Below are 13,370 nucleotides of genomic sequence, written 5' to 3' on the forward strand. Positions count from 1 at the left end.
AAACATTTAATTACCCTTGATTTGGCATTGAGCCATCTGGACCTGGGATTTCCAGGTCAAATCCCCAGTCTGTTCAGAGTTGGTTGGGAAGATAATAGGAGTGGTACAACTACACCCAGGCCGGGAGGTGAGGAAAAATTATCCAATGGCAATGCCTCAACCAATCAGCACCCTATTCTCATACAGTATAAATTGTTGTTCCCTTTGAAATTCTTGCATCTGTCCTGATGAGTGCAAGACAAAACTCTGTCTCTTTCTTTTCAGCAATACTCAAGTTCTGTACTACCACAAATGACAAACTATCCAATCCTTATTTAGGTGGTAGATGTGTCTGTGAATGTCAGGTGGTGACCAGCTTGAGCTCCTTTATAATGAATAATTTGCTGGCATTAATTGGGCACAAAATTGAACACTGGCTAACAGGAGAGTGACTAACAATTGGAGCTGTACGATGGTGAGGAATCAGCAGACTTTGGAGAGGCAGAAAGTGGAAGAACAATTTTTTCCTAATAAAAAATTGAATGAAACATACCATTTTTGTTTCATTCAACAACAATATATTTATGAGGCACCCCTAACGTAATAAAATGCCCCAAGGCACCTTTACAAGCGTGTTATAAAGCAAAACTTGACACCAACTACAGAAGAAAATATTAGGGTATATGACCATAAGCTTTAAGCAGCATCTTAAAGAGAGGTGGAGAGGTTTGAGTAAATTCCAGAGCTAAGGACCTTAGCAACTGAAGGCACGACCACCAGTGGTGGAGAAATTAAAACCGGGAATGGTAAAGAAGCCAGATTTAGAGGAGTGCAGATATCTCAGGAGATTGTCAGGCTGGAGGTGATTGCAAAGGTAGGGAGGGGTGAGACCATAGAGGCACTTGGAAAACAAAGATGAAAATTTTAAAATCAAGATGTTGCTTGATTGGGAGCCAACATAGGTCAGCAAGTACAGGAGTGATGGGTGAATGGGACTTGGTGCAATTATGAACGTAGGTAGCAGAATTTTAGATGACCTCAGTTTACGGATTAATTTAAATGCATCTTTTAACTACCATCAGTACACTTGTGTACTTCACCCTGCCAACAGCAGGTGTCACTCTCGTGTCACAGTTCTTTACAATCTGTTATGGGAGGGATAACGTTTAACAAACATTGTGTAATACCATCACTCATTTTAGTCTTTCATTTAGGGTAGCCAAACCTTCTGGGATGATCAGGAGACTACTGGATTTGCCTTCAATCTCCCAGCAGTTATTAAAAGCAGTCCAGGAGATTTTAAAACGATAGGATTCCATTAATTGGCTCTCGGTGATCACCGGTGAGCGGTGCATTCGCAGGCAGCTCTCTTGTGTAGGCGCAGTATGATGACATTAAGCATTTACATGGCTTCTGTGCTCATGAACATTGCTGCTTGCTATCCTGTCATTTAATTCCCCCACCGACAGCCAGTCCTGTGCCTGAGAGCAAGCAAGCCTCAAGTCAACCCAACCTCGAGTTGAGACAGAGAGAGAAGTTTGAAAGTGAAGGAGCCAGTCTAGCAAGGAGTTAAAGAAGCGAGCAATTAAGGGCGACTGTCTGAACTTTCAACTGCCCCTCCCTGCCGGGAAAGTTCATACCCTGCAGTCCAGTCCACCCCAGAAAGCGTTAACAGCTACCGGGAACCTGGCTGAAGAGAAAGCCCTGTGTAGCTGAGAGATAAGAGTGAGTACTGCTACCAGATTCCTGCTTTGCTGCTGGGTGAGAGAATTGCATTGATTATAAAGGCATAAAAGCCAAACTTAGAAAGCTCTTTACTGAGTGACGACTCAGAGTCTCACACCAAAACAAAAAACGATGGATTTATTGTGCACGGGTTTGGAAATGGCAGTCGGAGATGAATCGATGATGTCAACGTTTGGGGGAGGGGTAAAAAATCTCCTGGAATAGCTTCACTCTGAGATGGTATCCCTACTTTCATTAGAATGGGATTCTTTGGGACACAGTGTTATCCTATGTTTGTTAATTTTATTTTTTCTTTCCTTTTGCAAACCCTTTCCTAGCATAACCTCATCAAAGCCTTGACTGAAGCCTCTTCACTCCCTGTGGAGAAGTAGATGCCTTCTGTTCACCATCACCTTGTTGTGTTGCAATTAACATCGTGTGGTGAATCATGACTGCAAGGCTGTGTCTTGCTTTCACTCCGCTGGTAGCATCCAGCATGCACCTGAGCTATGATGGGTAGGAAGGACCAAAATTCAGTGCCTTGTTTATGCCGAATTAGTTGTTTTCTGGCTGGATGGCAGTGAGGATGCTAAGTTGGCCATAGTGCCACTGAAATAAGGTGAAGAAAAATCATTCTTTCCTGTTCTCCATTATCATCTCTACAGGAAAGTGGTAGATGTGGGAACAATGTAAGTTAGGATTGTGAAATAGCCTGATGTCCACTCTTTGGTCCTCATGGAAGGGGAGCCCAAAGCCACCCCAACAGCTGAAACTTCAATATGATCAGATAGTGTGGGGAAAGATCCTGAATCTTGATGTCTGATTTACATGTTAGAAACAGCCGCCAGCCTGCTCATGAACTTTCCAAACACCCATCTGGCTGCCAACCCTAAACCCCAAGTCAACTGACTCTCAAACTGCCCACTACCATGTTACTAAAATATTATAAATTAAGAGGATGCAGGAAAAGGGCAAGAGACTGGGAACGAGCTGAAAGATCATTTGGAAATCTGGACTAGACATGATGGCTTTGCTTACCAACCACAAGTGGACCTATCCCTGGAGGTTTTATCACATGACTTTCAGCCTTCAATTGCCCCATCCAGTCAAAAAGCCTTTACTCATCTTATCTCCAATACTTTGAGCACTTGTTTATTAGATATCAAAGATAATAAGTAAAAACACAAGCCAATATGACTTTTATCCTCTGCTTGCAGCAATGTTTGAGATTAATCTTTGGAGGGTTGGTAACCCAAGCAAACAGCCAAACAGCCTCCTTATGGGCTATAAAATTTTAAGACATTACTGCATATCTTTGCTTTCATTTGGTCTGTGCAACCATTCCTCATTCCCTCAACATTTCTTCATGTTGCAATCGGTATTAACTAATTTTCATGTTTAAACAATCAACCTTCCTAATATGAGGAAAATGTAATATTTAGCTGTGCAGCACAAACAAGGCTACTGGGTTCAATCCCTTATCTTACACAATATAGAGCACCTTAAGTGTTCACACAGTTTCAGGTTCATTATGGAATTTTCATGAGCTCCGTTAACTCCATGTCATTTTAAAAATTATTTTTCCTTGTTTTCTAACTATGTTGATTCCTTCCTGGTATACGAGCCCCACTGCCCTCTATATCTCACCCAAGTGGCCATTTTTCACATCAACTGCGATTGTTAGAAAACAGTTGGGGAATATCCGATTGTGTCCTCATTTGATGTCCCATGTGTGCACGTTCTATAGACTGACTAGTCAGTGACAGTGAGGTTAGTGTCTTAACAGCTTCCTTGGCTCTAAGCACAGAAGAGGGAATGAGACAGTGTGTGTGTGACTCTGTCACAGCACAGAAACAGGTCATTCAGCCCATCAAGTCAATACTGGTGTTTATGCATCACACAAGTCTCCTTCCACCCTCTTCATCTAATCCCATCACCAGATCCTTGTATCCCATTCTCCCTAGTGTTTATCAAGTTTCCTTCTTAAATACATCTATGCTGTTCACCTCAGCTACTTTATGTGATAGGGGAGTTTCACCACCACTTTTGTGAAATGGGACTTGAGTGAATGTATCCAACACTCTCATTCTGAATCTCCCTCTGTGTCAGTAATGGTCCCAGGAAGGATTCACATTCAGTCCCTGGCATCCAGGGCAGCATTTGACCTAGGGCAGTTGGGATGGGAAAATAAAATTGAGTTCCTGCTCCTGATCTCTACCATTGGCCCATATTTGAAAGCGCAATTATGCTGACAATGGACAAGGCCAAGATCGGTTTCATTAGTGATGCTTCCCAAGGTTGAATATCCAGCTAACAGATGCCTGCTACATGCTCAGCAGGTTTTCCAGGATTGGGGTTTATGGAATAATTTGAGTGAGCTTGGGTGGTACTTGTCCCTCACCCTGGACTTTGGCACAGTGTCAGCTGCAAAGAAACCTAATGACGAAATTATTTCAATTTTGAATTTCTCACTTTACTTGATGTGATCAATCGATTGCAAAGAGGGTCTTTAAAAGTCCAGTCCCTCAATGAAAGACGTTCTTTGTTCTGCCCAAAGATGCAGTGCAAATAGCTGCCAACAACCAGGTGTTGCAGAACAGCACATATGAAGGTCCAGGACCATGTGCTGAGGGATGGATTGGGGCAGCCACCACAAAGGTTCAATGGGGAAAGGTCACTGTCTAATGCCGTCCCACCATAGTACACTACGAGACTGGAAGCAGTGTAAAACCCCTTTGGCCAAAGGGAGCAGAGAATGTTTGACATGAAATGTTAATGTAAGGGTGAGCACAGACGCCTTGTGGCTCAAAAGTAACATCCCTACCTCAGGGCTAGAAGCTCTGGGTTCAAGTCCCAGACTTCAGGACTTGATGGCCATGGAAGGTGCATTTATAATGTGGCAAACAGTCCTTCCAATACACCTGATGGCAGGCTGTAAGAGTGGGAGAGTTTCCTGGTCAGCCATACTGCAGAAGGCCCCTGCCCTCTTAAGGCAGGATAACTAGAGGAGGAATGGCAAGTTCAGTGTGCGCAAGGCACCTCGTAATGTATTGAAAGAATTGGATCTGTATTTGGACTTTACATAGTGTAAAATTTGAACTATAATGTAATGTACATTTTATGAATAAAGTATATTTTTGTGAAACAAAAGTTGTATGGTTTGTGCTCATCCTATTAATTATGTTCTGTGTTGCTGGGAACCAGTCAGAGGTGCCAGTCAGACCCTGGAAGACTATCCTTGAAAATATGAATTGCAAAACAGAGATACACCACTGCCTCATTCAAACCACAGACCCACAGCACAGGAGGTGATTCAGTCTACTGTGTTTGTGCTGTCTGTTTGCTAGAGTAATTTTAAACATTGCCCTTCTCTCTTCCCCATAGCCCAGTATCCTTTTTTGCTTCAAATATTAATCCAATCTTTCCTTAAAGAGTATGCTTCAACAATACCTCTGAAGCATTCTATACTCCAAAAGCTCACTCTGCGTAACAAATTACTCACTCATTGGAACTGTTTTAAATTGATGACCTAAGCACCCCCCGCAACAGACATCCCTATTCATACAAAAGCTGGGAATGGGATGGGGGTACTACAGTGCATTGCACTGCTAAGCAGCAACCCACATTGGATGGGTGAATGTTGGGTGAAACAGGTTTGGGCTCAACTGCATTTGTCTCCATTGTCATCCATTTGCTGCCAATATTGATGAATAATTAGTGCGATCATATACTCGCGAGGAAGTGAATGGCTTCAGGAGAGGGGAAGGGATGAGAAATTTCGAGTAAAGCAAACTGGAGAGAAAAAAAGACAGTTTGGAAAATTCCAACCCTGGGTTATTTTTGCTGCGACCTGCCCTCCCAAACATTAAATGTTGCCAAAGGCCAAAGAGATTATATTTGAAATCCAACGACTGTGAGTAAACATTTAAAAAAGTTCTGACCCTCAGCTTGAAATCATTCATTTCCTCCTGTTATCAGCGTGTGGCGCCCAATAACTTGAAGCTCCTGGCTGCAGGGAGTTAGCTCTGTACTTCGCTCCGATTTGGTGGCTGTGTCACTGTTAAAGGATCGAGCGCCATTGCCCAAGTGCAACAAATACGGGGCATCTTCCGAGGGGCGTTTCCTTCCAACAGAACCGTCCAAATAAAGTGAAGGAAAACCATTGGGACTTTGGGGTTCACTGCTCATCCCATTCACTAACCCGTGCAACTGCTGCCCCAACAACTAGCAAAATTCACTCCCAGGAAAAGGGAAAAAAGCTACAGGAGAAAACTGGGAATTTCCTCCTCATCTCTCTAATGTTGCTCTAGGATGTCATAATTACCATTGGCACTGTAATGGGCATCACTGGGCACCTTAACTTAACCATATTGCTCTGCATCCCTCCCCTACCATCACACTGGAATAATGCCATGGGTTACTGGAGATTGGCAGGTGACCAGAGGCACCACAACCGGATCGGCGTAAAGAGATGTGCAAAATGGATTTTTGCCTACATGTTATTTTATTTATATTCTTGTATGTTTAGAATTAGCATTCCAAGGCCATGCAAAGTTAGGCAATAAAAAGTTATCAGAGATGATCAGACAGTTGTCTGTGAAAGGATTTCTCAAGGTGAAGGTTTACCTTTGCTTACAGAATTATAGACCAAAGCAGTGGTTTTTAAACCTTTTTGAATGAAGGGCCCCTTTTCAAATAGATGAGTAATCACAGACCACCACCCCCCACCATCTAAATTATAATACAAAGTGCTGCAGGTAAAGAGTGCTTTCATTATAGTTTTAAGATAGTTACAGATATCAGAGATGGATGTCCCAGCTGCTCACTGCATAGTCAGTCCGATCCTTGGCAGGAAGCTGGAAGAGGCAGGGTATGGAGAGAACAGGAGCATGGGGAGAACGGGAGCTAGAGAGGGAGCAGGAACAGGGGGAGCACAGGGAGAGCAGGAGCATGGGGAGAGCAGGAGCATGATGAAAGCAGGAGCCGGAGAGTAAGCAAAAGCACAAGGGGACAAGTGGAATCAAGAGGAGAGCAAGAGATGGGGGGAAAAGCTGGAGCATGGAGAGGGAGCAGCAGCACGGGGAAGGAGCACATTTTTGATCCCAGAATTTTTGCCCGATTTTTGCAGACTCCCTAGAAACTTTCAACAGACCCCCACAGGTCTTCAGACCCCAGTTTGAGAACCCACTAGTGAAAAGTAAGCACTTATTTTCAATGAGGGGCAGTACTTGCAGTTCTAAATATCTTGTACTATTGTGAAAGATGATCCACATTGTTCCTCAGGAATACAGTCAGAGTGCGCTGTTGGCATATAGCCAGCCAGACAAGGAGGAGGCCAGGTTCTGACCTGAGGTCATGTCTTTGATTGTTAGTTGTTTTGGAGAGCAATGGGCAGAGACCAAGACCTTGACTGTCTATGTCCTTTTGTGATTGGCAGCTCAGTGAGCAGAGACACAGTTACAGCTTTATATTGACATTCCACAGGTCATGTGAGGTCAAAGAGCAGTCCACACATACAGAAAGCAAGTTGTGCCTTTGAGATAGTGCATATCAGGAATGTAGGAGCATTTCAGGGAATGTAAGGGAATATGTAATATGCAGTATTCATATAACATCTAAATAAAATCGTTTGTAAGTTCTAAGACTATGTGCTGAATTTTTGGGCCCTGTCAAGATCAGAATGCAGACGGCTGGGGCCTAAAAGTTCCACCACTGGCTAGCATGCCAGTTTCCCAATGCCATTCCAAGCAGCCCCCAGCTTTCCCAACTTCTGCACCTCAACCTGAAAGGTCTTTGGAGCCCACCCTTTACCCTCACTTGGACAGGGAGCCTGTCTCCAAGCCAATTAAGAGGATACCTCCACAAAAATTCCACAGAGTGACTGATTCACCTGGGAGGGGGTGGGATGGTGGGGAGAAGGGGGTGGGTATTGAATCTAGAATTTACTACAGGTCAGCACTGTATGAATCAGTCCTGACCTGTTTCCCGCCCCCAGAGCCCTATGTCTTAATTGGCATGAATGTTTTTATAGTTCACAATTTAGAAAGAGGAGCATTCATACATGACACAATCCAGTCATTGACGTACACAGTAAGGTACACAGTGTGTACACAGTACACACTGCCATCTCAGTGTTATGAAATTATTCACTGAAACATTGGGCAGATGAAAGTGCACTCTGAATTTTAAGGAACTTAAGGTCCATTTATAAAATGGAAGCTCATGGGGCAGGTGTAACTGGAGTGTAATTGTCTTCATCATGAAAATGAAAATCAGCTCCTTCTAGCTGAGAGACATAAAGTGCCCTTCATTTTATACTTAAAGAAAATGCAGCAGTTAGAAACGGGTTTAGAAATTAACCTTCTCTCATCAAAGAATAATTACAGTCATAAAATCCATCGCCTGGCTCTTCCATGCTTTCTAATTAACAGAACAAGCAACAATTTAGAAAACAGATTTAATGAATGTGCTTAAGAAAGCTCAAAGCAGAGACACCATGTGAAAACTAATCATTAAAATACTACCAACAAAATTAAAGAGAAGTGCTCAGGACTTGGGTCCAGGTTTTTGGGGATCTTCTTCGTCAAGAGGTTCGGTTCCAGAGATAGATAAAAAGCTGTCTTTTCACAGTACGTGAGGTATTGTAAATAATGACTGACTGGTATCAGGAGTCAGAATAAGATTAAACAACCTTAATTTTAAAGAGTCACTTCCGAGCCTTTTCCATGGAGCCGGCACCCAGAGACCTGTGGCCCACCAGGCTGACATCAGGAATTGGGATTGGGGTAATGGGATTGGTGCTCAGGGTGTTCGAGAGTGGGGTGACTGGGGAATTGGGGCTTGCGGGGAGAGATGGGGGGGGTGGGGGAGAAATGGATGGGAAATGGAGCTGTGGGGGAGCTGGGGAATGGGAACTTGAAAGGACATGTGGTCTGGGAATTGGGGGCTGGGGTGGGGAGTAGGGGGAATGCAACAGCGATGAAGGCTGGAGAATAGGGTACACGGAGAATGACTAGGGGACGGGATGGACATGAGACCCAGCATTTCTCACAGAGCCAGGTGTCACGTGATCCAACAATCACATCACATTCTTGGTCAGAATGTCACATGATCAAATCTCCAATTATCCCTCTAAACAAATGTTGGCAACCCCACCCATTCTTGTCAGGTAAGAGTTCAATATAATGTGCACCATTTATGAACTGACCCGCCCTGTGAACCACACTTTCTGAAACACCACCACCACCACAGACAGAGTGATCTTGTGGTTCCAAATGCAGAACTTAAATATCGCATAAAGTATATGCATGCTGGAGGGTTAACCAGAGAGGTCAGTAATTAAAGGCATTTCCTGAAATCCAGTGATTTTCCTGGTGCATCTTGACCTAAATATAAGAGGAAGATTATTTTCTTTTTGTGTTTCTCAGTGATTTCAGTTTCCACTTGGGATGCAGTAAGTGTCACTGAAGTGGGTTCCACAAAACAAAATATATTTAAGAATGAGAAACAGACCTCAAGCTGCTAGAATCAGTGGTCAATAATAAACACAATGGGACTGCTACCGTCTTCACTTGCTGGGTGAGAGTGAGCCATTTAGACCAAGAAAGTCAAGTCTGTTCTGAATCAGCTGGTCTCAGCTAGGATGGCTGCAGGGATGGTTCAATTAGAGGCTACAACTAGCTTCTGTGCGTAGAGAAGAATTAAACAGAGTGCTGGGCTTGGGATAGGGAAAAAAAATCTGCCTATTTCCTTATCTCCATCTGCAGCCCCTTGTGGGAAAGTAAATGTGTGGATGAAAATGGGAGTGGATTCAGCTGTGATGTTCTCGTTGGCTGAATATCTTCAGACACTTTCTAAAATGACCCAGGCTTTCCAGAGGCACACAAGCTATAGAGGAACCCACCCTGTAGTGATCTCACTGATAACCAATGTACTGTATAAGGTGTGGGGGAACCTCCTGTGGGAACCAAAGTGACCTCCTGTGAACCATTCTGTGTTCTATGCGGTGGACACTGGTCGTCTGCGATGTTGTGATGAAGGTACAGGCTGGAGGCTGGTTGGCGTGTGACCCAAACCCGGATTTGTCCGAGTGACAGCTCAAGGCCTCACCCTGTGCCACCATCTCTCATTGCTCAAACGGAGTCAGAGACTGACATCACCAGATTATTCCAGGAGGTATCTCAGAAGGAAAACAACAGACTTCTGGAGCTCAAAATTAGAGAGGATAATTGTCAGGTTGTTAAATAAACAGAATGCTTATGTAATGTTACATCAGCTCCCCCACTACTAAGCGAGAACATGCTGATTGCTTAGATTAAAGTCCCCAGTTAACCTGATGGCAGTAGAGAAACAAGATAGACTCGCATTTATATAGCACCTGTCAGGACATCCCATTGCAGTCAATGAAGCAACTTTGAAGACTAGCTACTGCTGTAATGTAGGAAACACCACAGTCAATTTGCTCACAGCAAGCTCCCACAAACAACAATATGATAGTGGCCGGATCATGTGTTTTTATTTAATGTTGGGTGAAGGATACTTATTAGCCAGGGAGAACACCCCTGCTCTTGAGTCTGTGTCTTTGGATGAAGACTGTAGCAGACTCAGCTTTAATGATCCCAGTGGTTGAACCTCCTGCCAACAGTCAGTGTTATGTGCTACATTTTAATGCAGCCTTTTTGGAGGAATTTCATGCAAATTTAGCTGCTTAGCTAACATTGAAGTTTTAGAGGTTGATTGCTTTCATGCAAGATTAAATTCCTGCTTCTTCCAGGCAGCAACTCCCACTCAACCCCTGAGGCATGTATTGGCAGGGTTAATTAATAATAATTAACACATTTTAAATTTCTGTTTGTCAATGTATTAATTGTTTTGCAGTCCAAGGCTAAATCCCTCAATGGTGACTAGCCAATAATGCCAGGCTTGCCGAATGAATAATGAGAGATAAATATTGGTCAGGGTGTGGAGAACTCCACTTTTCAAGAAAGGGCCATGAGATATTTTATGACCGGAAAGGGGAGATCTGAGTCAATCTGGTCTGATTTGCAGTACTCTTAGAGGTGCTATCTTGTGCGACGACCTTAGTGGGATGAACCCACAACCTACTGAATCAGCATTTTGTGTAAAAAAAAAAACTGAAAGTAAAAAAACTGAAACACTGTGTACCTTAAATGGCAATGAAATGAAAGGTATGAATGGTGACATCCTGCCCCTTGATGGTGGCTTACTGGGCAAGTTGTCACCATGGAAACAGTGGTAAATCAATGATTACATGTTATGTTCCAGCCATCACACTTTACAATATCCAGCTCCATTTATGTTCTGCCAGTCTATCAGATGATGGCTGATCTGTATCCCCTTCCAAGTCCAAGCTGTTGAATATGCCAATGATTGCCTTAACTGGAGTTGGTTTTGAGGCCACTACAAAACTTTAATTGATCATATTGGTAAAATTTAATGATTTGGTTGGTTTGACCTTGGGCCTAGCCTTTTCTAATGGGACCATTTATCCGGGCTTTTATGGAGTTAACTTTTTCAGGTAAGTTCCATGGCGAGACCCACTGCTGACCTACATATAGGACATTCTTAGGGCATTCCATATGGATAATAATCCCATGTCCCAGCTCCACCTAGCTTAAACTAAAACTTAACTTAAACTAAAAATGATTCCTTTAACCATAACATTAACCAGACTCTTCAGATTCTACCTATCCACATAGGGAATAATAGCCTCACTGGGCCATGGTGATCCAGGCCCAACCCTCAACCCTGAGTCTAAAAGCTTAAAAAAAATGGGCTCAGGAATACTTCCTTGATTGTGGAATCAGATGTAGAATTTACAGCTTTCTGTTAACCATACATGGAAATTTCCAGCCAGGCTGGGCTGGGCATTCCATATAAGGGATGATTCCTCATTCAATCAATCTAAATCCAATGTCAGGCTATTTTCCAGATTTTTCCATATGAATAACCTGGAAGCATAAGGAATTATGGGAGGCCCAATTTTCCTGGTTGGGCCTTAATGGAATTTTTTCAGTAGGATTTCCTTATATGGACTAATCCATAACTTTGGAAGGGCCACTTTTTGGGCCTTTGGTGGATGAAAATGTGATCTTAAAGCTGGGCCTTCCTTCTGGCTTGATTGGAAGATCCATCATGGACCGAAATGAATCCATCCAGGGGTAATTCAAATTAAAGCCCACTGTTAACCTTCCATGGATGATGTATATGTTTTTTCCGGGATTATGCCATATGGCTTTTTTTTGTGATTTCCTTATATGGACATCCATAACTTTGGAAGGGCCACTTTTTAGATCAAAAATTGAACTTTCAACCAAGCCTAGTGGCTATTGGTCCAGGTGTGAAGTTGAGCCTTCACCCCTGTGTACTGTCCCAGATAAAATTCCTTAAGAGGGCCATTCTATATGTGGATTGTCATTCAGCAGTATTCCCATATATGGAAAGCCCATGTATTTCCCGTGTAGAATATCCATATATGGGAATATCCATATATGGGAATGTCGCTGAACGGCAAAAAAAAGGCGTCCTCCAGATGTCCTGGAGGACGAGCCCTTTTTAATACTTTGATATTAATATTTAATTTGATACTTCAAACCATTGATGCTCTACCACATGGTTAATACTAACTCTTTTCTTTGGGTCTTTTTCCAACATTACATTAATCAGGTTTTGACAGCAGTCACTCAGGGAAGGTGATGGGGGAAATTGTAAAGATTGTGTCTGAAGCTCCTTGAGCTTTGAAAGGTCACTATCATCAAAAGGCATGCAGCCTGTCACCATAACATAGAGGACTACGCCCAAGCTCCAGATGTCTGCTTTAAATGGATCATATTTGTCACCATTGAGAACCTCAGGGGCAGTATATGCTGCAGATCCACAAAATGTTGAACAAGGGCAACTATCTGATCCCTTTATGCAAGTTGCTAAGCCAAAGTCAGTGATCTTTGGGATATTATCAGCAGTAAGTAAAATGTTTTCACACTTAGTATCACGATGTGCAATGTGATGAACGTGGCAATATTCCAAAGCCTGAGCAATCTGCTTCAAATATGGCCGTGCAACCTCTTCAGAGAAATAATCTTGAGAGTCAACCAGGTCAAAGAGATCTGTTTTTGCTTCTTCCATTATAAATAATGTATGTTCACTCGATTTAATGACCTCATATACTTTGATAATATTAGGGTGTGAACATTCTGCAAAGATGGATACCTCTCTTGGCAAAAACTTTGTTATGTAGTCATCAGACTGTTTTGACCTATCAATGATTTTTATGGCAACAGGTTTCTGAAGCTTTTGGGAGAAGGCTTTTCTCACTGTGGAATATGTACCCTCTCCAATCACGTCACCAATCTCGTACCCAAATATGGTAAGGTCCATGATTGGAATTTTATCTCCAGAAGGCCCATCGGTGCCAATTTATAGCCTTTTATGGAACGTCCTGTTCTTTCGAGGAACAGGATGTTCCGAAATTACCAAATATGGATGTTGCTGAATACCTCATTTGGACAAAATTGGAACATTAACCATATATGGCAACAATCGGAGCCCATAAATTCCATATATGGAACCAGGGCCCACCATATTTGGAATTCACTATTTAGGGTCAACCCATTTAACTACTATATATGTCCATGAAGACGTCCATA

The 13,370-nt window shown here is 42.8% G+C and overlaps 1 protein-coding gene across 1 annotated transcript; it reads right to left on the reverse strand.

The window, feature by feature from the left end:
• Positions 1-12,300: 12,300 nt before the first annotated feature.
• Positions 12,301-13,101, reverse strand: LOC121288437 (testis-specific serine/threonine-protein kinase 6-like). Its single transcript, XM_041206968.1, has one exon. It carries the CDS (start codon positions 13,099-13,101, stop codon positions 12,301-12,303), a length of 801 nt encoding a protein of 266 aa, XP_041062902.1.
• Between the last annotated feature and the right edge of the window lie 269 nt (positions 13,102-13,370).

Source organism: Carcharodon carcharias, chromosome 15, assembly GCF_017639515.1.
Source record: "Carcharodon carcharias isolate sCarCar2 chromosome 15, sCarCar2.pri, whole genome shotgun sequence".
Classification (NCBI taxonomy): Eukaryota; Metazoa; Chordata; class Chondrichthyes; order Lamniformes; family Lamnidae; genus Carcharodon; species Carcharodon carcharias.